Source organism: Anolis carolinensis, chromosome 6 (genome assembly GCF_035594765.1).
Source record: "Anolis carolinensis isolate JA03-04 chromosome 6, rAnoCar3.1.pri, whole genome shotgun sequence".
Lineage (NCBI taxonomy): Eukaryota > Metazoa > Chordata > Lepidosauria > Squamata > Dactyloidae > Anolis > Anolis carolinensis.
Genome location: NC_085846.1, coordinates 71670045 through 71695751, shown reverse-complemented (window position 1 = coordinate 71695751; position 25707 = coordinate 71670045). Strand labels below are relative to the sequence as shown.

The window sequence follows — 25707 nt, the reverse complement described above, 5'->3', positions numbered from 1 at the left end:
TTATTGTTTTTGTTTTGATATTCGTTGTAATTGTTTTACTCTGTTTTATTTTGGGCATTGCCCCATGTTAGCCACCCCGAGTCCCTTTGGGGAGATGGTGGCAGGATAGAAAAATAAAGTATTATTATTATTATTATTATTATTATTATTATTATTATTATTATTATTATTTAGCAATTCAGCAAAACCTCTACTAGGTCTTATTTTCAGGGGATGTCTTATTTTCGGAAAACAGAATATCTACATCTTACTGCTTGGGAAAAATCACAATTTTATCACATTAGAATATTCATCATACCTCCAATTTTGCATTTATTATTTATTTTCTTCAATTCTTCTAAGCATGTGGGGTGTGTGATGTAGGTCCAGGCAGGTGGTAAGACTGCAGAAAATACACGATATAGCAAATAATAATGCTTTTAAAGCCAATTTGAATTGATTCATATTTCTCAGAAGTTATGGGGCCCTTTCAGTCTTTAAAAGTACCATACAAATCTACCAAAATTATGTGAGAAAAATAATAAAATCTGTAATAATTGCATTCTGTTTTCTCCCCAGCAACTTCTCAAAAAGGAAGGAAGTTAGCATTTTGTCTATATCTTGAAATCTTTGAGAAGGAAAAAGCGTTTGTTTGGATTCCCCATTCCTCTGTCTGAGATCTGTTTCAGACCATACAGTTTGATAGCACTTTAAACTAAAATGGCTTCACCCTCTGAAAACATGCAGTTTGTGGTTTTATGATGTATTTAGAATGCTCAGCTGGAAAACTCCACAGAGTATCACCACACTACAAATCCCAGAAATCAGCCATGGTAGTTAAACTGTGCTATAACTGTGTACTATGAAAGGGACCTTGCAAACATTGCACAGGTCTGTTAGACTCAGTGGTTTTATCTTTGTGCAGTTAATTCTGTTTGAGGATAGATATGGTATATTTCAACCCAAGAGTTAATATTTTTCTAATGTAAATGTGTAACACAAATTTCTTATCTGCATACTACTTTGAGGTGGGGGGAAAGCTTATGTTGCTGTTGAGGTCTATTGGACCCCTGCTGTTGTTTATTATTAGTAAGCTTTAAGCTCTGCTGTTTGTATATATGTGTTTTCTCTTTTTTCTTTTCCTTCTAGCCTTTTTGATTGAATTCTTCACATGATCCATTTTTTATGCCGAACTCATATTCAGGAATGTGAATATGAAATCCAATAAAATCCCCTTTTTAATATTCAGTTGGACATATTTTGAAATTACCTTTTTGTCTAGCAGCTTTAAGACTGTCCTTTAGACCTTGTTAGCAAATTGATCCTATCAAAAGGAAATAGTATCCATAGATTAATCTGATAGAAATCTGATGGTGCTTTAAAAGATCACAGCTTGTCATTCAAATACACATGCAGAGGATATGGGGAAGAGAAGAAAGAACATATTTTGCTATTTGGAAATTAAAGACAAAATCTTAGCTAAAGTGGATAGATATTCCCAAATCTAAATCAAGATGCTTCTTTCTCTTCATTTACTTGGGGAGATAGGATAGAGGACATTTATGTAGCTAACTTTCTTCTTGGCAGACGATGAAAGCTGAACCGAATGGAGGGCAAACCCTGGCACTGCAAGAACTAGGAGGGAAGAAGGACACTAATTCACTAAATATATAAAGCCGCCTAAAATCTTTGTAAGTTGCAGAAAATTATCAATTAAGTCTTGCAAATTATAGCAGGTTGATGTTGCTCCACTACCTGAGCTGGAGATTTGCATAGCTATTACACTAAACAGAGGAATATGTTTGGGGAGCCAGTATTTTCAGGTTAACTGCTTGAATATAATATATACTGTGTGATATATGTATACAAAACACATGTAAGATATGATTTATATATTAGATGCAGCTGGCCCTTCCTATCCATGGTATCTGCATCCATGGATGTAAAAAACAATGGCTCAAAAATATTAAGAAAAAATCCCAAAAGCAAACCTTGATGTAGATATGTAAACATACCCTTCCTCCTATCATTTCATAGATCCTCAAGTTCTCTCCAGCATTCTTTAGGTTTTTTGCCATCTTATATAAGAGAGATTCTTTTGCTGTGCCATTATATATAATGAGACTTAGGCATCTACAACTTTTGGTATCCACAGGGATCCTGGAACCAAACGAGTGCATACAAAGGATCCACCGTATACAAGATTTATAATATGTACAAAATCACTCTCAATTCTGGTTCTTAGAACATTTACTTTCTGTTAGTTCAGCACAGATTTTGCTGGGAAGAAGTGAAGCAACTGCTTCATTCACCCATTGAAATCACTGTAATATGCAGTTTATTACCATCTTTCATCAATAAATGTGTGTGTGTGATAGCAGCTGTAAAAATATTGTTCATACCTCAGTTTCAGTTTCAGTCTGGTAAAGGGCACTGTAACTAAAGTTCTAGCAAATGTCAGGTACACTGAAGGAGAATCTATACTTGGTTACCCATGACTGATACCATAGAGACAGAAAGCAGGAACAAATGAACAATTGTTCCAAGTCCATTTTGAATCAAGCTGTGAACTGGCACCTGCATTTGTTTATTTTTTTTTCCCTGAAAGCACTCTATTGAACAATTGGTATCGTATGATTGTAAATGGCTAGTTTAATTATTAAAGAATGTGTGGTCGCCAAATAATTTGTTACAAGTAACTCCTACTTCCTTAGTCAAAAGAAGAAGAAATTTCTCCTTTTATAGATCTGGGGGAAAGATATCTTTATACATCTCTATAGGCTAAGCTGGACATTTTGACCAACATTTAAAGTCATTCATATGTTTAACCCAATAATTAAAGAAGACATGTTTGTGGTAGGTATGCAGTCAATGCTTTGCAAATACAGTAGAGTCTCACTTATCCAACGTTCTGGATTATCCAACTCATTTTCGTAGTCAATGTTTTCAATAAATCGTGGTATTTTGGTGCTAAATTCGTAAATACAGTAATTACTACATAGTATTACTGCGTATTGAACTACTTTTTCTGTCAAATTTGTTGTATAAAATGAGGTTTTGGTGCTTAATTTGTAAAATCATAACCTAATTTGATGTTTAATAGGCTTTTCCTTAATCCCTCCTTATTATCCAACATATTTGCTTATCCAACGTTCTGCCGGCCCATTTATGTTGGATGAGACTTTACTGTATCCAGCAATGGCGTGATTGTAAATATATAGTCCCAACTATAGTTATAGTCCGATACTGAATTACAGCCATACCCTCTAACGTGTTGTTGAAGGCTTACATGGCCAGAATCACAGGGTTGTTGTATGTTTTCCAGGCTGTATGACCATGTTTCAAAAGTATTATCTCCTGATATTCCACCCACATCTATGGCAGGCATCCTCGGGGGTTGTGAGGTATATTGAAAAAACTCAGCAAGGAAGGTTTATATATCTGTGGAAGGTCCAGGGTGGGAGAAAGAACTCTTGTCTGTTGGAGGCCAGTGTGAATGTTGTAATTAATCACCTTGATTAGCATTAATGGCCTTGCAAACTTCATGTTCTGGGGAATCCTGCCTGGGGGAATCCTTTGTTCAGAGGCGTTAGCTGCCCCTGAGGATGCCTGCCATACATGTGGGTGAAACATCAGGAGAGAATACTTCTGGAACATGGCTATACAGCCTGGAAAACACACAACAACCCATACCATCTTAACATTTAAAGATGAAAACTGGAATGTGTGGTTAACCAATATAACACACAGATGGAAACTAGAATAGGTCAGTATTGCACAATGTTGTGTGACACCTGTTGCTATGCCACCTTCCATCAATGAAGCTGATAGTGGCAAAGCCCATCAGCAGCCTCTGACAGTGCCGTGATCCCAGGACGTACCTCATGCGATGAAGTCCATGCCCTTCTGGGGCATCCAGTCCTCTTACTCTTCTTGGGGAAAAAAATTACACAGCACCTTGCAATTGTGAAGCACCTTTTAAAATCAAAATCAAAGAGGAAAAGTGGCACAGTGGGAGGGCACAATTATGCTGCCTACCCAAAAGTGTGGCTTTCAAGACTGTGGCTAAAAAGACACACACAAAAAACATTGAAGAAGAACACTAGTGGAGGCTGCAGCAGTTTGCTATTCTCAGAGCCTAAAGGGGAAGGAATGACAAGATTCTAGATCACTCTTCTCTCCCCACAGCTGAGTTAAGTTGGTGCAAACTATTTTTTGCAGTTTTAGCTCAGTTTACAGCAATTAAAGTAACTGAGAGAAAAACTGGGACATCTTGAAAGCACCTAAAAAATGAGATGACAGTGGACTGATTGGCACTGTGCCTGCCCAAATTGGGACAGTCGGAAGGTATGAGATTATTACAATAATATTTTTGTTCTGCCAAGAAATGGGAGATTGGTGCCAGGGGCACCAAAATAATTACTGGTTTAGGATCCTGTGCATTTTTATTTGGTGGGGAGAGTGGCTCACTATTTACTGTTCTACCAGTGAATGTCAGCAGTGTTCCTTAGTAGTTTATCAGCAGAAATTATGGGTTAATTGGGTGGTTTTACTGAACAAATATAGCAGACCAAAGCAGTGTCAATTTCTGATTCATTTGAGGCAGTTGCCTGTGTGGGACAGAGAAGTCAGTGCCCCTTTTACTCTGATGCATTTGATACCATTCAACATAATATGAGATTGATGGAGGGGAAGTCATATGTAAAAAGTATTTTTAATTAGAAAAGGACTGAATGTCTCTAAATTTTATTTTGTATTTGACTTTGCACACCAGCTTAAGAGGCAGCAGCTCTCTTTTCTTGAAGCAATGCATTGTGCAAATCCGTCTCTCTGAAACTTTATTGCAGTTATCTTTACTAAATTTGCAAAAGATAAAATGGAACATCACCTTGGGGCAATGTATATTGCAATCCAAACAAGTGTTGCAATGAAATATTTCATTATAGAAAAAGCGTATTTTCAAAAAATAAATTTATTTTCAGAGAGCAAGGAGATATCAAATGTAAGGAGACTGCTTATATATATGCATGTGTGTGTGTGTGTGTGTGTGTGTGTGTTTTCTATTGCTTCAGCCATTACCATTTATAAAATGCACTTGGCATTTTTACAACCTATACAATATTCAGTGACTCTTAAATAAGTATACAATTTGGCTGTTGGAAAAAATCTTATATTGTAAGGTCAAAGGCTGAATTTTCAAGGATTGCCATGCAGTTTTTTATCGTGTGAAAAGCGAATTGAGACTATACTACAAGTTAGTTCTGGTGTGAGAGAATCAGCCATCTACAGAGACATTACCCAGGAGATGCCCGGATGTGTTACCATCCTGTGGGAGGCTTCTCTCATGTTCCCGCATGGAAACTGGGGCTGACAGACGGGAGCTCACCCTGTCTTTTGGATTCGAACCTCCGACCTTCAGATCTTCAGGTCAGCAATTCAACTGGCACAAGGGCTTAACCCGTTGCGCCACCACGGCTCAGTGGAGCCATGCAGTTATATCTAATAATTATCTAGATATATGTGGTTACATCTTTTATCAGATGACTAAAAACCTGAATAAGTATACACAAACATTTTCAAATAGCTCTCATTTTCATATAGAGCAGCTAAATTTATAGCTTTAGCCAGGAATCAAACAGCAAATTCATTGTAACCCCACTGTTGGACCACTAGCATGGACATTCCTTTCGTATTGTTATTGTTGCATGCCTTCAAGTCATTTCTGAGTCATGGCAACTCTTAGGCGGCCCAATTATAGGATTTTTTATGCACTATTTGCTCAGAGGAGGATTGACTTTGCCTTCCTCTGAGGGTGAGAGAATATAACTTGCCCAAAGTCACCCAGTGGGTTTCCATGGCTGAGTTGGGATTTGAACCCTGGTCTCCAGTCTTAGTCCAGTGCTCAAACCACTGCAGCACACAGGTTGTAATTGTTAATAACTTTCATAAAGACAAAGCAATTATGTCTTTTTTATTTGAAGCCTCTCTTTATTTTTAAGTGGTACAAACACATAAGAGTAAGAATAAATCATAAAATTGGCTATGCAATTATTTAGCCTGCATGTGGAGTATTTTTTCTAGAATCTGGTTATCATCAAAAATAACTAGATGCTTTGTGCTAAACCAGCTGGCTTTTTTTTTTTTGGTCCAATAGAATAAGGCTTTCTGGGCAAATATTTGCAGAGCAAGATAATCTCTCAAAGATAATGGGACTGCTTAGAAAATGCCCTTGTTGAGGCCAGTGAAAACTCAATCACACAAATGATGAATGAGGCCGAATTCTTTACATTAGTTACACACATTGGCATTTACATTTCCTTATACGATTATGTGAAGAAATAACAGCTTCAAAATTTGCTTTCACACCATATTGGCCAGGGTTTTTTTTTTTCAGTGTATGATGCAGTCTTAGGGAAGCTAGTTTGAAAGTACTGGAAAAGATTTTTAGTGCACAGGGGAAGCTTTAGAAAACCTAAATTGTGTCATTTTTCTTTGCAGACAGAAGCAACAAAATATAGTTGATAAAATAGTCAAAAAATAAAGAGGAAATTAGATAAATGCCAAGAAGTATTACCTGGGCAGTGTTAAAGACTTAAGAATATACCCTGCCAAAATGAGTGGAACTAAAAATGCTTGCCTTCAATCGGGTTCAGTGTTTGAGGTTTAGAAATTCTAGAATTAGCTTTTTATTTTTTATAATTACTTGGTTTCTTTGATATAGAAACATAATTTGGACACAAAATCAGGGTACTTATTTCAGTACCTATTTTTTCAAGTTTTTCATAAAAGTAGTAATGTTTTCTCAGACCTTTACCTCTTAGGATGAAAGATGAAGATTTTAATGCTGCATAGTGTTCTGTACATAACGGTTCTGGACTTCACAATGTTGATACAGGGGCTTTAAACTAACAAATGGACTCTGCAGGTCCGGTCATCAATATAATTGACTAAAAGCTCCTAGTTCTGTTTTCCTTTCAAGTAGCTGAACTTCCTGCGGTTACTAGAAAGCTATTCCAATGTGGCAGCTCTTTAATTCTTCATTTACACAATGTTTGCTGGAAGGCTTACAAAGAATTACACCATAAACTGGGCATTAATTGATGACATGTTCTACTTTGAATGGATGTTTGAGGTGCCCTCATTGCTAGTTCGCTTGTTTGTTTAGAACAGGCATGGGCAAACTTTGGCCTTGCGGGTGTTTTGGATTTCAACTTCCACAATTCCTAACAGCCTCAGACGCTTTCCTTTTCCCCCTCAGATACTTAAGAGGCTGAGGGGGGAAAGGAAAGGGCCTTAGGATGTTAGGAATTGTGGGAGTTGGAAGTCCAAAACACCTGGAGGGGCGAAGCTTGCCCATGCCTGGTTTAGAAGCTGCAGCGGGTGGCTGTAAAGAGAGGTATTGGGTGTCAGGCCAAGAAACAATAAGTTGCACAATTTATCATTTTGTTGGAAAGAATTTAGCCATATTTATTTTTGAATAAACAGAAATTCCTTAAAAGCTTGAGACCAGCAAGCACAGTTGTGATTTCCTGTGATAGGTATTCCACAAATGCACCTGGTTGTCTCCAAGACAATCTCAGTTTCTTTGGAAATGTATCCATCAGGCTATCTGGACCAGTTGTTTCTATTCTCATAAGAATACAGGCTGAACATCTCTTATCTGAAATGATTGGTACCAAATGTGTTCTGTATTTTGGAGTTTGGAATATTTATGTATCCATAGTGATGTATTTTAGGATGGGACTCAAGTCTGAATGTGAAATTCATTTGTTTCATATACACCTTAAAAACATAGCTGAAAGTGGTGGTTCTCAGCCTGTGGGTCCCCGGGTGTCTTGGCCTATAACTCCCAGAAATCTTGACCAGTTTACCAGATGTTAAGATTTCTGGGAGTTGAAGGCCAAAACATCTGCACAATACTAATTTTATACATGAAACAAAGTTTGTACTGTATATATTGAACCATCAGAAAGCCAGAGTGCCACTATCTTAGTCATTCATATAGACCAGGCATGGGCAAACTTTCTAATTTGGGGGCTGCGTGGCAGGCCGCATCAGGGCAGGCAGGCTGGGAGGGAGGGAGTTTTTCCCAAGTCCCAAGAAGGGAAGGGAATCCAGTTGAGATGGGGGTGGGGAGAAAGCTTAAGAGGCAGCTGAAGAGAGGAGATCTCCCTTCCTCCCCTTCCTCTTCTCTTTTGGAGGAAGAAAATGAAGGAAAGACGGGAAACGTTTGGATCCCAAAAGGGTTGGCCTTGGTCAGGATGAGATAGTGGAAGAGAAAAAGTGTATCCATGTCTACTCCTGATATATAATCCTAGAATCCTGGAGCTGGAAGAGACCCTCAGGGGCCACCCAGTACAACTACTTGACATGCAGGAAGGCACAATCAAAGCACTCCTAATAGACAGCCTCTGCTGAAATGCCTCCAGAGAAGGAAACTCCACCACACTCCCAGGCAGCCTATGCCACTCTCCAGGAAGTTCTTCCCAATCGTTTTAAGTCGAATATTTTTCCCTACCACTGGAACCCATTGCTCCCTTGTGTCCTGGTCTCTTAGAACAGCAGAAAATAAGTCTCTCCCCCCCCCCCCCCCTCAATGGAACATCCTGTAAAATCTTGAAACATGGTTATCTTCCTTCTCAACTGTCTCTTCTCCCAACCAAACATCCCCCAGTAGGAAAGCAGGAAAGGAAAAGAGAAGGGAGGATGGAAGGGAAGGGTGGAAGGGAATGGAGGGAGGGAAGGGAGAAAAAAAGGGAAGGAAGGAGAAAGGAAGAGGGGGAAGGAAGGAAAAAAGGGAAAGAAAGAAAGATGAAAGGGTGGAAGGGGAGGAAAGGAGAAAGAGGGAAGTAAGGAAGGAAGGGAAGGATGGAAGGAGGAAGGAAAGAGAAGGAAGGATAGGATTGTGAGAGAGAGGAGGGCCCTAGAATAGAGCCCAAGGGGCTGCATCCAGCCCCTGGTCCTGGGTTTGCCCATACCTGATATAGACAGTTTTGGAATCTGGATAAGGGATGCTCAAGTTGTATAAAAATCTCATATGAGAAATACAGTAGAGTCTCACTTATCCAACATTCTGGATTATCCAACACATTTTTGTAGTCAATGTTTTCAATACAAAGTGATATTTTGGTGCTAAATTCGTAAATACAGTAATTACTACATAGCATTACTGTGTATTGAACTACTTTTTCTGTCAAATTTGTTGTATAACATGATGTTTTGGTGCTTAATTTGTAAAATCATAACCTAATTTGATGTTTAATAGGCTTTTCCTTAATCCCTCCTTATTAGCCAACATATTCGCTTATCCAATGTTCTGCCGGCCTGTTTATGTTGGATAAGTGAGACTCTACTGTATTTGGTTTTATTTGACAGTCTTCAGCCAAAAAAAAACAAAAAACAGTCCAGACTTCACTCATTTTTTTATCATGAACAAGTGACAGTTCCAGTGATCTGACTGAAAACATGATATCAAAGGGAAAATTAAGCTTTATATTTAAATTGCCTATTTGGCGAAATGACATTGGTGCATCTGTTGTTTTGTGACAGTATATTTTCTTTGCATCTTCCCATGAGAAAGTATTCCAGCTGGCTTGATTGCAAATTGTGTTTCAGCAAGTGCTAAGAAAAGCTTTTCCTACATTAATAACAATCACATAACAATGATGGTGCCAGCTATATATAGTGTAACAGGAAGGTAGAGGTCTAAAAACTGCAAAGATTCCCAGTATGAAAGAAGCAGCTGTTTACAGCATTGTTCTTTTGAAGCCTTTAGAATTTTTTTAACAAACTGATCTGTATAAATAGCATTGTCAAGAGTCCTTCACAGTCCTTCTTAGACATTTCTTAATTTAAAAAATGGAGAAAAAGAATGCCACTGAAGTACTCCTTAGGCATTGAACTGAAATAACAAACGTAGTTGCAGATATGTATCGCCTTTCAAAAGCGACTGGACTTAATTATATTTCTTAAGACTGCTTGTTTTGTTTAACAGTTTCCATTTAAAACTTTTTGCATAGTAAAGGACATATTTTAAAATTGAAAGAAGTTTTTAACATGGCTTTGGGATAAATTAGTGGGATTAGTTATATGGAACCAATGTTTTAAATAGTCCAGCTTTTTATACTCCTTTATTTCCTTTCAAAAGCTACTTCTGATAAATTTCCTCTTTTATATAAAAAGATAACAAATGTATTCTTTACATTTGACTATTCCACTTTTTAAAAAAAACAGGGTGTGAAAGGTTTGCAAAGTCCTCTTCAGTCCAGTCTTCACCATGTTTACATGGAAGGAAATCCAACACATTGGCATTAACTTATTTGTAGTAACTCTCATGATCGTATGAATATAAGTAAAACAATCCAGCTGCACTATGCATATGGGAAAACTATGAAGTTATAGTGTGATTTTGTATCACTACAGTGCTTCAGTTTTGCAGCAATCTAGGTCTTATGCATACTTCGTGTACAGATACACACACATATATGGGGGCGGGGGTAAAGGTTTTCCCCGTGTCCAACTCTGGGGGTTGGTGCTCATCTCCATTTCTAAGCTAAAGAGCCGGTGTTGTCTGTAGACACCTCCTAGGTCAGGGGTCCTCAAACTTTTTAAGCAGAGGGCCGGCCCATAATCCTTCAGACTGTTGAGGGGCCAAATTATCATTTGAAAAAAATATGAACAAATTCCTATGCACACTGCACGTGTCTTATTTGTAGTGCAATAAAACAACAACGATGAAAGAACAATACAGTATTTAAAAACAGAAACAATTTTATTCAACATAAACCTATTAGGATTTCAATGTGGGCCTGCTTCTGGCCAATGAGCTAGTCAAGTCAATTAGGATTGTTGTTGTTGTGTGCTTTCAAGTCATTTCAGACTTTGGGCGAGCCTAAGTCTAAAACTGAAGGTAGGGGGCCAGGTAAATGACCTTGGAAGGTTGCATCTGGTCCCCGGGCCTTAGTTTGGGGACCCCTGTCCTAGGTCATGTGGCCAGCATGACTGCATAGAGTGCTGTTCCCTTCCCACAGAAGCAGTACCTATTGATCTACTCACATTTGCATGTTTTTGAACTGCTAGATTGGCAGAAACTGGGGCTAACAGCAGTAGCTCAGTCCGCTTCCCTGATTCGAACTACCAATTTTTCGGCCAGCAAGTTCAGCAGCTCAGCAGTTTAATCTGCTACACCACCAGGGGCTCTCTCTCTCTCTGTATGTGTGTGTGTGTGTGTGTGTGTACGCACACACACACACACACACACACACATTGTGGTGATACCACATATTAAACTAAAATAACTAGATTTCAAAGTTCACTTGCTTCTTCATCAGGCAAAGATCACTGATCTGCATTTTGCAAAGGACAGGTGCAGACCCAGCAGATACTTTGTGGGTGACAATGGAAAAATAGGGAAAGGGCTGCATTTTTCCCCTGCATTTGTTTCCAGTTGCCTTGCATCCATTAAGGGAATTGACCTAACCTTTCCCTGCTTCAACCTTACACCTGTTTTACAGTTTCTCAATACAGTATGCTCCTTTAAATATGTAGGCCATCTGTCCATTATTAGAAGCATAACTTCTAAGTTGAGGGAAGTAATAGTTCCACTGTATTTTGCACTGGTCAAGCCTCATCTGGAGTACTATGTTCAGTCCTGGAAGTCTCATCTTAAGAAGGATGTAGAGAAGTTCAAGCAGGTTCAGAGAAGGTCAACGAGGATGATAAGGGATATGGAGAACAAAAAACAAAAGATTGAAGGGGCTGAGCATGTTCAGCTTGGTGAAGAGAGGATTGAGGAGTAGCATGATCACACTGTTTGTAAGGGGTGGGGGAGCCTGTTATCTGCTGTGCCAGGGGATGGACCAGGTCTAAAGTTTGAAGTTACAGGAGAGAAGGAACCTTTAGACAATAAGCATGGTTTGGCAATGAAACCCTGAGATGGTGGGATTGCGTTCTCTGGACATCTCCAAAAAAAGGCTGGACAGCTACTTACTGGGAATACTTTAGCTGGAAACCCCGCAAGAGATAGGGAAAGATGGCACTTGAGACATCTTCCACATCTGTGATTCTGTGAGTGGCGATACTGTATGTGATTTGTGTACTGTTTCTGTCACCTGATATTTTCTCTTTTAACATGTCAATATAACCTTCTGCAATGCATTCCATTCAAACATGAAATGTAGCCTGTATGACCTACTCTCAGAAAAGCTCCATGGAATTGGGTATCTGATCTAAGGCATATTCATGAATGAAAAGATAGCTGGATTAAAAAAAATAATGACAAATGGGTGAATTTTCCATTCAGGTGTCAAACCTGTCTATCTTTATTTATACTGACGAAATGTAATTTCTGCACTGAGTCACCTCCACTTATACTACCCTTGAAAATACTATGTTCAGTTATTTATTCTTCTTGAAAAATCTTTTGAACATACAATAAATACATTTAGTAAATAAATAGTTGGCTTCACATGTATTCATTATTGTTTCATTTTATAACTATAACTGTTCTAAGGTCTCATTTTTCACAGTTGAGATCCTACATCAGAACTTACTTTGCAAAGTAATGAAGATCCTGCCAGAGGAAAATAATGTATCCACTTGTGTACGCTCGTGCACACACACTACTTTTTGTTATATCGTATCTCCTATTTAATCCTTTTTCTACGTTTCTAGAATATGAGTTTTGAAACTGTACCCTTATACTCTGCTGAAGGAGAACAAAGACTAAAGAACATGGTATGGGATGTAATAGAGAATAGAGGCCTAGGCTTGGAGCTGTAAGGGAGGCCTGAAGCTGTTCAGCCATCTCTTTTTAGTATCTGCTAAAAGGCCATCTCATCATAGCAATGAGCACAATCTGCCTAAAGTGAAGCACTTTGGGGTCCATTGCTTTGAACAACAGAGAGAAACGTAGGCTTTTACTATCCCATTGAAATCTGTGGGATATGGAGCAGTTTGACTTGGGGGCCATGACCTCTGCATTTTCAATGTCTATTGAAGTCTAGAGAATTGCTTTGAAAATGGTGATGAAAAACAGTAGTATACCTTTTAACTCTTGTGTTGAAAGAAAGAGGCTTCCACAGTTATGATTTGTCATGTGTGTGACAGTGCTGTGGGAGGTAAATAAGCAATCCTGCCAAAATGATCTCTTCAACACAGTTATTAAAGCATCACTGTTGTGACTTTATTGATGCCTCTTCATGATTCTGGGACATGCAGGCTTATTTCTCCTTTGCTGGCTAGTCAGAAGATAAGGCTGTAACAAGGAACCACACAGAATCTGCAAACCATAAAGGAGAAAAGTGCTTGTATCCTAAGAGACAATCAGGATATTGTAATACAGGCTTATATCACTGCAGTAGTTAGTCCACTGTTTCAGCAAACCAAGCTTCATGAGAGAGAGAAAAGCAAATAATGGACAGATTGTTTCGCATATGTGTTTTTCCTAGATATCAGTAGTCTTAGAGCTTCATATATTTTCCTTGGCTGGCTAGGCCCATGACTTTCAAATCAATTTACAAGAGACATTTAAACACTGTCAAAATCTGTTTTGCTATATTCTCAATGTAGGTTATCAGCTAAGAGCCAGCCTGACCTTTTAAATTCTAATCAAGAAATGTGTAATATTATTTTGGAGTTTGTCAGGCTCAATAAAATGCAGCGTTCAGTTTTCCTGAACCAGCTGAAAATGTCAAACAACCTTTTAATCCATTATATCTCAAAGCTGTGACCAAAATAAATGAGCTGTGTCTCAAAACTTACGCAGTGAATAGGAAAGCATTTGTTGAGGTTCATGCTTATGAGCAACTGCTTGTTGACATTGAAGGGAACTAGGCAAAATAGTTGCTACCTTCAGCTTATCAAGTATTAAATAGTACATATACTGTTCAGGACTTATTTTCTAATGATTAGTCAAAGTAACAGTGAAGAACAACAATTGGAAATGGCATAGAAGAACAACAACTGAAACTGGGGCAAGTGTAGCACGCTGGTCACATTCAACACTTTTGCAGGCTCTGAATGTCCTTGAGAGCCCTATAGATTCCCCTGTAACCCACTATTTATTTTTCATGTGATTCGTCTACACCTGAACCACACCAAAATGTGCCAATGTAGCAGTTCGGCTCTCCCTGTGACAACCTCCCCAAACTTCTCAGTTACAGCCCAAAATGCTAAACAAAGTGAAGTTATGTCACTCCCTGTGCACTAGGACAAGCTAGTGCAACCTGTGGCAGGATATAGGGGGAAACCTGGCCCACAAAATACATTTTGCCCAAGGAATGTTAATCACATGAAAAGCCATTTGGTAAGCGATTGTCATGAAAATCCATTTATTAGAAGATACAAACAAATAAATAAATAGCTTGCATGGATGTTTACTGCTAAATAATGGTTAAAACTCATCCTCCATCCAAAGCTAGCAATGTGCAGATACATTAAACAAAAGACCAGTTGCAGTCTATGATCATCGTAGTGCTACATATTTAGGTGCACCATGTTGGAGACGACTAGGTGAAAGAAACAAGGCAAATGAGAGGAGAACCTGCTGCAAGGTGACAATATCATCAAACTTGTTGTAGTTCAACCCATCCAGAAGGGGTTCACTTAGAGAAGGCTGTTATAGATAGAATATGATATTATAAACCATCAATTATTTATAATTATTGGTAATATGAATAACATGGATTATTCTAAGCATTCGCTACTTCACAACAGGTTTGATCAAGGCTAAGCCAATCCCAAATTTCATCAAAAAGGGGTTAATAATTGTTAAAATATTAAGAAAAACTATTCCCATGGAACAATGGTGACCTCCAGTGGTAGAAAAGTGATGTTTTCTATATCCGTAATTTGAATAGTAGTAATCTATATGAAAGTAGAACTTTTAATTTTGATTGCTAAAACTATATATTTAAGCAAATAGCAAATAGTGGATATGTTTTTAAAAGAAACACTACATGTTTTGATACGTCAGGAAAACTACTTGAAGGAACAAATAGAATATTAAATCGAATTTGGATGAAAAAGAAGAACAAATATTGAGCTTGATTTGCATGAGTTTGCCAATTTGTTCTCATCTAATGTAGCCTTTTCCAAGTTTGGATCCCCAGGTGTTCTTGGTTGGCTCTTCTACCACCCTTTATATTTGGTCATACTGACTGGGGAAACTGAGAGTTGCAACCCAAAAACATCTTGAAAACCAAGGTTGAAGGGCCATGGTGAAGGAAACATGTATAAATATGAACCATGACCTGTACATACTGCGTTTTTAGAAATCTCTGCATGCAAGTTTAAAAGTATTGTAAGTGCATGCTACTTGTTGATAATATGGTGTTCCCAAATGCAGAAAACATTGTTATTCTGCTGAAAGTGCTTACAACTCTGTTCAGATCTTTGCACTAAAACCAAGAACTTGAGATGCTGGGATGTTGTGGGTGGAGCCTGCAGGCACATCAACATCCACCTACCAATTTAGCCTTACTTGCTTTGTAGATGAACCCCTTTCTATGGTTTTGGTGAATATAGGATTGAGAAAGTTCATAAGATGCTAAGTATCCTGTTTCTGTATGTGTGGATATTTACATCTGAGATGATGCATAGCATCAGCATTGCTACAATCAGACCATATTTTTCATATAGTGAAGTTGTAGACAGGTAAAGGGGTATATACAGAAATATATACAGAAAGTAAATACTTCCTGTATATATTTCAGATTTCAATATTAATGTCCAAAATACATAGTATGATTTTACATAGGATTTGTGCTACATTAGGGCAATAAAAACAAATGTCACTGTTGAGATATAAATGTTTCCCTATGGTTGTCCACAGTAGAACCCCTGAATCTGCAAAATCTATATACAATGTGGTTTCACATCTTCACTTAGAGTCTCCTGTACAAGCTCTTTTTGTACCTCCGTTGTCATCCCACTGAAAATAGAGTTTGCTATTATTTGCAGTTTCACATATCCACATGAAGTTCAAGAACATATGCCCCTTCAAAAGGAGCATCCCCTTCCTCTTACTTGTAAGAAAAATAATTGAACCAGAAAAATTATGTTTATCTCGATATAACTTCCCATCTAACCTGACAAAATTAGATTCTCTCTTGAGTGCTTTTAATGTTTTGTCATCCTGTCTTTATGCTGACCTGAATTTGAAAAAATTTCCATAACATTGGAAAGTTACTGATTTGGATTAAATCTCCCAGAGCCTTCCAGCCAGTATGACTCCTGGCCAAGATAGATAGGGTAATCTGAGAGTTAGTAATCCAAAAGTCTACTTTATCCAACCTCTGAATTTTGCCTTGCTTTAAATATTTTGGATTACATTAGCTAGTTATCTCCTGAATTCAGCTATTAACCACCTCTTAAAATAACTCTCTGCTCAAGATGAAAATACACATAAAAGCAGTACAAGAAAAAAGGCAACCCAAGCAACTTTTTTTCCATAAAAAGAGTGATTCGTAATAAAAATGTGAACATTAGTACCACTTCAGCACTGCTTTAAAAGAGGCAAATAATATCTTGAGAGGTTATTACACTTGAAACAGTGTTTGCTACTATTATAGCAGGATGGCAGCTGTGCAAGTGTCTTGGAGCCGCCTGATATAATTTGTGTGCAGTTTACAAGTACAAGTACAGCATGGATCTGTAGAAATGGTGTTTCCCCAATATCTTCCTTCCATAATTTGAGGTCCTCTTCTGTGTAATAGGCTTTTCCTTAATCCTTCCTTATTATTCAACATTTTCGCTTATCCAACGTTCTGCCAGCCCATTTATGTTGGAGACTCTACTGTAATTGCTTTTTGTCTGTAAGATCTTGGCACTCTACTCCTTTGCTACTGTATCAAGTACACATTGTAGCATTGTTACAATGTACTACTAATTTTTCTCATGTCTACTCATAGTTTAATTGCTTATGTTTTATTTTTCTAATATATTGCACACATATATATTGTACACATATAAAATGATTAAGAACATTTTGAAATGTTCTACAGGAGCAACAAACAAACATTGTATTATGTGGAGAGAGAGCAAAATCAATTCTGAACACTTATATTAAAAATCTAGAATCAGATAGGAAAGATGTTCACACACACCAGACTTTGGGCAAGAGGGGGATTGGGCTTCCATCTGAACAACCATTTGTTTGTTTGTTTTTATATTTGCAGATTCTAGGGTTGCTGGTATGGACACTGATTGCTGGAACAGAATATTTCCTGTATCCTGTCTTTGGCTGGGTGATGTTTGTGGCGGTGTTCTACTGGGTTCTTACACTCTTCTTCTTAATCATCTATATGACAATGACATACACTAGGATCCCCCAAGTGCCATGGACCACAGTTGTGAGTATTCCTGCTTTGGACCACAGTCTTTTAAAAGAAAAAATAGCCTGATAATAGCAATACATTCACACAGTTTCAACTTGCACATCAAGTACTATCTCATGTCAACAGGATGGGAACTGTCTTGAAAAACACAAGCCAAAACAAAGGGTCTCCCTCACCATCCTGCTTTGTGTTGCACTAGTTTTCTAACAAAGTCTGTAACTCAAAAAGAGCAGAACTATCTGGTAGCACAAATTTAAATAATGTATGAGTGTGTAGTTTAGAACTATTTCAATTGATTTTCACATCATCCTGTATGATAGTCAGCACACAACCCCCCCCCCCTCCAATTTCTTGCTGGCTTTAGTCTATAAAACCATAAACGGTTCCAGCCCAGCTTACCTGTCTGAACTTATCTCCCGCTATGAACATTCATGGAGGTTAAGATCTTCTGGGGAGGCCCTGCTCTCAGTCCCACCTGCTTCGTAGGCGCGACTGGTGTAGACGAGAGAGAGGGCCTTCTCAGTGGTGACTCCTTGGTTCTGGAACATTCTCCCTGTGAGGTTATATCAGCGCCCTCCCTCCTGGCCCTTCAGAAAGAAAGTAAAGATATGGTTATGGGACCAAGCTTTTGGCCAGTAAAGTAATGCTGTGCAAGAAATGAATAAATAAATAAGGAATATGTGCAATTGACAATTGGAATGACCCCAGTCTACAAATTTTGATCATATGATTTTAATGATTATATTATGTATTTTAATTCTATGTTTTCATATCTAAATTTTATGTTTAATTCTTATTGATTTAATACATAGTTATATGTTTTTGTTTAGATTATATGCTTTTGTTTTATATGTATGTTAGGCATTGAATTTTGCCATTATTATGTTGTAAACCGCTTTGAGTCCCCCCTGGGGTGGGAAAAGCAGTATATAAATACAGTAAATAAATAAATAGTTCATTTTAAAAAAAAATCAAGAATAGCCAGGAATGTTATTCTATGAACAATCTGTTTTAATAGTAATACCTTACTTGAATTCTCGATCTGAGAAGGAAAATGGATGGCTGATTCCTCCTTGGGAAACTGGTAATCTGTTTCGGACATGTCAATGCAATGATGGACTTGTATTAGCCAATAAAAGAAGTTTGGCATAAAAAGGAAGTGTAATACAAACTCACACAGAGAAAGAGGAATGTGAACAAAGTGTGCTCAAGTGTCCAGTGGTATTTCATACCCCACAGGGCTTGGTTTCCAAGCCTGAGCTCTTGAAGATAAGCTAACTATAATGCTGAGCTGCCCTGCAATGGCCCAGGGAGAGTTGTAGCTAGAGCCTATTGCTAAAACAATTATCCTCTTTTCAACCAGGAAATATGAGTGTTTTCCATCTGGCAGACCTGTTTTTGAGGAAGTGTGCGGATGTTCCTTGTGATTCCTGTTCAGATATCCATGCTGAAACATGCTTCTCTATGCCTTTTCCCACCCATGCCATAAATATAATGAAATACACCTCCCATCATCCCCAGTCACTGCAGCTATTTGAAGCCTCATCCATCATATCTAAGTGGTGTTCGTTTTTAGATGGATAGCACAGTTAATTTATACATTGAAGGAAACTTAAATAAATCAGTTGTTTTCTCATAACACCAACAAATGTGGTGCCAGAGGACTAATTAGTGTCTTTAATCCAGAATTCAGTACCAGTTATACTGGTTGTTCCTGGTACAGATCCCAAAATAACAGAATTGGTGTGAAAACCAGCATAACTTCAGATAAATGTGGGATCACATGTGGAACATGAGCTTTTAGCAGAGAAGTGTAACAACTCTAGGAACTTTAGGATAATGATAAGTAAGTTCTTTTCCTTAAAACCTGCATTATTCATGACTTCCATTAAAGCAAGGGACATGAATGAAATAATACACATGAAGAAACTCAGTGTCTTCTTCTGTTTTGCCTTTCCAGGGTCTCTGTTTTAATGGCAGTGCCTTTGTTTTGTACTTCATTGCCGCCGTTGTAGATGCCTGCGCAGTCTCCAAAGAACCAGACAGCCATAACTATAACAGCTGGGCTGCTTCCTCAGTAAGTAAAACATTAATCCTAGGGTGCATCTACACTGTAGTATTAATGCAGTTTGACATCACTTATTCAAAGGGCCCAGTTCTCTTTAGTCAACAGAGACTTCACTGGGCAAGCAATGATGTTACTGGTCTGTCTAGTTAACCATGGTTTATTAGAGCAAAAATCAGCCTTGGGTACTACCCCACTTCTCTCTTTATGCACTGGAATTCAACATTTCCAAGCTTTTTCCTATTAGAAAGTCATGGTTTAATCTGTTTGGGGGGTGGGTTGACATCAGAGTGTAGGTCAGCATATTTGAAAAAAACTTCGTGTCAGGAGTAACTTGAAAAACTGCAAGTCGCTTCTGGTGTGAGAGAATTGGCCATCTGCAAGGATGTTGCCCAGGCAATACCCGGATGTTTTTATATTTTTACCATCCTTGTGGGGGGCTTCTCTCATGTCCCCGCATGGAGTTGGAGCTGATAGAGGGAGCTCATCTACGCTGTCCCCAGGTTGGATTCAAACCGGCAACCTTCAGGTCAGCAACCCAATCTCCCAAGTCAGCAGTCCTGCTGGCACAAGGGTTTAACCTACTGCGCCACCAGGGGCTCCTAGTATATTTGAAATGACTTACATTGTGTCACAAGGAGCCATATGTCTACATAAATACAGCTACTCATGTAACAGCATATTCACTTGTCTCCTATCCACATTTCCCTGCCTAGAAATAATCATATTCTGATCTTCAGATAATGGATGGAGTGTGAGATCACTGGACAGGAAAAGTAATGGCTGACTGCATTTAAGAATTACAGAGATTCTGTTTATATAACTTCTGCTATAATTACCTTGTGTCAGGGCCCTATTGAATAAAAATTTACAGTGAAATGAATGCTTGACACAGTCAGGCATCATTCACTCAAGCTTGCACACTTCTCTAAACAACAGAGATGCAGGAGCATTTGAATTGACACTTGGGAATCCATTTGTATATTTATGTTGATTGGCATCAGTGGGATTGTATTGTTGTGAAGATGACCTTTACCTTTTTTTTCTTTTTTAACCTGCACAACAGTAAGAATTGCTCACAAAAAGTGCTCACATCCTTGCAACAAAGGCTCCATGACCCACGGTCACAATGAAGGCGATGATAAAAACCTTACTTTTATATGCCATGAAATATCTTTGAAAATGAATAAAAGTCTGCCTTTATTTTCTGACATTTCTCTCTTTTCCCTCTGTACAGTTCTTTGCCTTCGTTGTCACTTCATGCTATGGTGGAAATGCCTATTTTAGTTTCGTATCTTGGAGATCACGGACCTTGCAATAAATATCCTCTTTAAATAAAAGAAAAACAGGTATATAGGTATATGGAGTTGTTCCTTGTGCAAGTATATTCCCTCCTCCACTTGGCTTGGGGCAGATGTACATTTCTGTGACATTCAAATCAGAGATAATCATAAACTAAGAAGCAGAGGCGCAAATTGATCTGCATGAAGAAAAAGAAGAAAGTATGGAAACCTTTGACACATTATCACTTACTAAACCATTCTTGGCCATGCCATCTGACCTGAGTAAAGGATCAATATGTTTTTTATAGACAGTTACCTACTAGATATATTTTGAAGGCCTTATAATATAATGGTATACATTTCTACTGCAAAATAAACTTCACTGAGCACAATGGGATTTCTTCTTCAGCAGCCTTTCTGAGTCTGATACTCTCCTGATATATTGAAGAATCTGCACTCCCAATTAGATGGCCCTTTTGGCTACATCAGGTGATTTGCAAGCTTAACATGTCCAAACGGCACCAGTTTAGGGAGTTCTAGTGCATAGGATTACAGCCCTACTAATGGATATATACAAGCAGTCCCCAAGTTACAAACAAGATAGGTTCTGTAGGTTCTTAAGTTGAATTTGTTTGTACATTGGAACAGGTACATTTTAAGGTACCAGTTTAAGTGCAAGGGGCCGGGCTGTGGCACAGGCTGGTGAGCAGCTGCTGCAATAAATCACTCTGACCATGAGGTCATGAGTTCGAGGCCAGCCTGTGGCGGGGTGAGCACCTGTCAATTAAAAATAAAATATAGCCCCTGCTCGTTGCTGACCTAGCAACCCGAAAGATAGTTGCATCTATCAAGTAGGAAATAAGGTACCACTTATAAAAGTGGGGAGGCAAGTTTAACTAATTTACAACGTTGGAATGAGGAAGTGCCATCAGAGTGGATGTTGAAGCAGCTGCTCCCCCCTGTGGCCAGAATCGAACATCCCCTCAGGAAAAGTTAAATTGCCTCTGCGTCTGTCTGTCTGTCTCTGTCTCGGTTCGATGTGTTTATGGGCATTGAATGTTTGCCCTGTATGTGTATAATGTGATCCACCCTGAGTCCCCTGCGGGGTGAGAAGGGCAGAATATAAATACTGTAAATAAATAAATAATCCCAGTCAAAAGTAGTTTTAGACTAGTTTTAGATAGCATAAGGAAGGGTTAACACATCTGTGGTGTTTGTTTTGCTGTCTGTGCCCCTGTTCAGAAGGTTTCACCTCACTTTCTGTCCCTGTTATAACTAGATTTTGAAAAATGTGGCTTGTTGTGGAAACAAGGATTGGTGAGAAAACTTCAGGGACGATACTTTTTCCCATGATAACTCTTCCAGGAGTGAATTTTCCTTCCGAGGGGTAGATTTCTCTCTTATTGTCTCATCCCCGTTTTTAACTATGAGTTATTTGTAACTTGGGGACTGCCTATAATTATAAGAAAGATTTACTGAAAATATGCTATTGTTTTCATAGCAGTGAGCAATTATATATTCTGATAAAGTATTGTGCATTGGATCCAGATTTACTCAGAACAGATTCACTGAAATCAGTGGTCGTTAATGGAACTTAGATTATTCATCTGATTTAAGATCCACAATTTTAAGCAGTGTTTCCTCAGGAAAAGTAAATCTTTATCCAATACAGTGAACAGAATGTTATTTTTTGTATCAATATGGTGTTTGAGTATATACATTGTAAGAAAATGTCAATGAATGTTTCTGCTGTTTTATTCTGTGAATGTAACTGTTTTAGCCTTATCCCACATATATTTATTCAAAAGTTTGACTTTGTTTAGTTTTAGTTCAGCATAACTCCCAAACAAGTATGTGCAGCTGTGAAATGTCTGAATTAAAGTGCCACAGTTTTGAGAATAACTGATTATATGTAGATGAGACTACTTTAAACTAGGCTAGATTTCCTTAAGAACAAACATTTTTTAAAATGCAATTATTTGATAACTCTGTAGCAATTTCACTTGAAATATTTTTTACAAGTCTAGATGCTGGGCTTCATAAAGGGTATGGTAAAGTTGGAAAAGGCACCAAAATTATAAGGAAACTGGAGCAAGTCATCTATAAGGAGAGGCTGCAGTACTTAGATGTATTTACTTCAAAGGAAGAAAATAATGGAGATACATACAGTTATGAATGGTATGAAAAAAGCCTCCAAGTGAATGTGTCTCTCTGTCATAATACAAAGTAGGGTCATTTAGAGAAAGTCAAGAGAGTCAAAAATGTTTTTCTTCATGCAGTTTCTAATTAAAATGAAGAATTGGGTTCCTCAGAATGTGGTATATTTAAATAAATATTTAAGAAGGCTCTCAAGTGGCGACTAGTCATGATAGAATCATACTACTTTCAGGATCAGAATCACAGAATTGTAAGAGTTGGCAGGGACCACAAGGGCAGGCAGCATATCTCCGAGGACAACAGTTTCAGATAAACAACAATAGGACCATGCTGTTGGACTCATACATTTTTGGACTTTGGATTTTGGGGTTTGAAGTCACATGAGCCAGGACAATGGATAGAGTAGGCTGCATGGCACACATCAGCTCTGAATTGCTAACATTTTGCCACTACCCCAGATCTCAGCATCCATTGCTTCATTCTGCCTAATGGTAGGACCAGTTCTGATGTTAAGCAGCTATGTTAAGAAAAAGAAGAACATCCTCAGGAACTTTATCTGTACAGTAGGCCTGTGTATTATGCAAGATAACCATTACAGGATTCTTTGTGTTTTGCAGTTTTTATGTATAACCTGAAAAACGTATTTTTCTTATCTGAAATTATGTCTTGGCTTCCCGCCAAAGCAGGAGGACCCAGCAGTGCCTCCAATTTTAATGTATGTATGTTATATAATATTTAATGCATATATAATATTCTCAATGTCCTGGCACCCTTACATTCCTACAAACCCCAGGATGCCAGAGGATTCAGCCACAGTACTGAAAGAATAGTTCTATAACAGCGTCATGCAACAATCTCCAAAGACGAATTCTTGACATCACACTGCAGTTAGTTTCTCCAACTGGTCAATTTTCTGCTCCACTTTTGCACTTGGCAGTTGGCTTGATCAAGGCCTCTAGCGCTACTTGGAAGTTGCCACCCCCCTCCTGTTGACTTGGTCAAGACTGTCGAATGACTGAAGCATCCTATCCAGGTGCGCCTGGACAATCTTCTGCTCCTGCAGGGCCTCCTTGGCCCACGTTTTGGCCCTGAGCCTCTCATCCAGCCAAACAACCTCCTCCCGACACTCCTGAAAACCTTCCTCTGAATAACTGAACTCCTGGGCTCTGCCTTCTGGGAGCAGGACATTTTCTGGCATGCTTAGCACTGTGCTAAGGAGGATCTCTTCCATTTGGGCCAAGAGGTTTTTGAAACGCTCCTTGATGAAGGAGAAGAACTGCACTGTCCCTCTCTAGATGAGTGACAGGGTGATACTCCTCTGGGTGATCCAGTTTGTTCAGATGGCTTCCTGCACAATCAGTATAATATGGGAGAGGTGATCCTGGAAAATGGCATAGATCCACAGCATGAACTTCTGCAGTGTGAAGCCAAAGTACTGGGTTTATAAAGCATATAGTTTCCTGACATCCTGAAGAATGAGCTCCTTCACCTTCAAGCGAGATCTGGTCGCAGCCACATCAAGAAGTGTTCTCACTAGGCTTCCAACACAATTCGATGGTCCAGTGGAGGTTTGAGGTCTAGAGAAGACCCTTCTCCAGGCATAACTAGGTACTCCAGCATGGATTTTGTGATATTCAAAGTTATTTGCATAAAACTGAAATGGCATTAAATGAGCTCACATAATAGGAGGGCCTATTATTTCAGTAATAGCATTTTTAATGCTAGCGAGAAGCTGCTTTAATTACCTTATCATGAGCCTGATAGTTTATGATGACAGAATGTAGAATGCTAGAAGAGTGTTTTTAATTTCTTCTTAAGATTTTTAAATCCATTTATTATAATTAACAAGACAATTCTGAAAAATGACTATATTTCAATTGAAGCAGTGCCATGACCTCTATCAGATATTTTACTGGGTTTGAATTATATGTAAATAAGTTTTCATGTACATGACACTGAACATATTTTCATTGTAATTGTTATGCTTATTTGACTTACTAATTGTAAAATGATGGAATACCCCATCAGGGGAGTGTTTCAGATATTGTGGTGCACTGTGATTTCTTTTTTTTCAGGTTGGGTTTATGCAGCTCCCATCAGAGGTTCTGCTGGGAAAAGGAAACTGTGGCCCTTTTGTACAGGAATTATAAAGACCCATAACAAACATATGTATGGAACCCTCTCCTTCCCAATGATATTTTAAGAGCACACAGAGTACAACGGTTAGCTTACTAATGTTGTATTAAGTAGATCCTGGTTCAAACGCCCAATCAGTTTTCATTCTGGAACAGTTACTATCTCTTAGCCTAACCTACCTCAAAAGATTATTGTGAAAATAAAGTGTATCTTTCAGAAAAAAAACACCAAAAAATGAAATAAAATATACATGTGAAATAAAAAAAAATGTTTGCACATTTGGCAAGTTGAGTTCTAGAAGGACCTTAAAACATTTTCTCCTGGTGCAACAATGTATTGGCAGTAATGTCTATTAATGCTGATGAGAGTCATTTAATGCTGTGCATGCTCTACTCTCTCTCAGTCACCTTTGTGATGTGTAGAAAATTATGATTTCACAACTGGGGAAAAGAGTCAAACTACAGTGTCTGATCATTTAGTGTCTGTCCGTTTTATCAAATCCTCACACAGTTGTGAGGATTTGTGCATAGAGGGAAAGGGGCTTAAAGTGATTGGGTTTATGGAAGATCATTTTAAGAATTATTTCACGATCCATGTCACTCAGACGTGGGTCCTGCTTCCACTGCCAAAAATAGTCTCAGTAAAAGTGCCTCTGAATTCCTTTTTTGTCACTTGACTGAAGCCTACATCATATTCCTGGTAACTGAAGGCAAGGCTTTCATAATAGTAGATGTACTGTATTAGATCTAAT

At 38.3% G+C, this 25707-nt stretch overlaps 1 protein-coding gene and 1 pseudogene across 2 annotated transcripts in view; one reads left to right on the top strand and one right to left on the bottom strand.

The window, feature by feature from the left end:
- Positions 1 to 20732, top strand: part of cmtm8 (CKLF like MARVEL transmembrane domain containing 8) — a 32982-nt gene extending 12250 nt beyond the window's left edge. Inside the window, exons 2-4 of one of the 2 annotated variants that reach the window (XM_003215666.4) lie at positions 17157 to 17330; positions 19276 to 19392; positions 20618 to 20732. In XM_003215666.4, the coding sequence (XP_003215714.1) occupies positions 17157 to 17330; positions 19276 to 19392; positions 20618 to 20701 (375 nt within the window). In that variant the 3' untranslated portion in view covers positions 20702 to 20732. Of the gene's footprint in view, positions 1 to 17156; positions 17331 to 19275; positions 19393 to 20446; positions 20592 to 20617 lie in introns of those variants that run through there. The other variant, XM_062983939.1, reaches the window with a different exon arrangement.
- A 2993-nt stretch (positions 20733 to 23725) lies between these two features.
- LOC134292556 (protein MIS12 homolog) lies at positions 23726 to 24287 on the bottom strand (annotated as a pseudogene).
- Positions 24288 to 25707: the final 1420 nt, after the last annotated feature.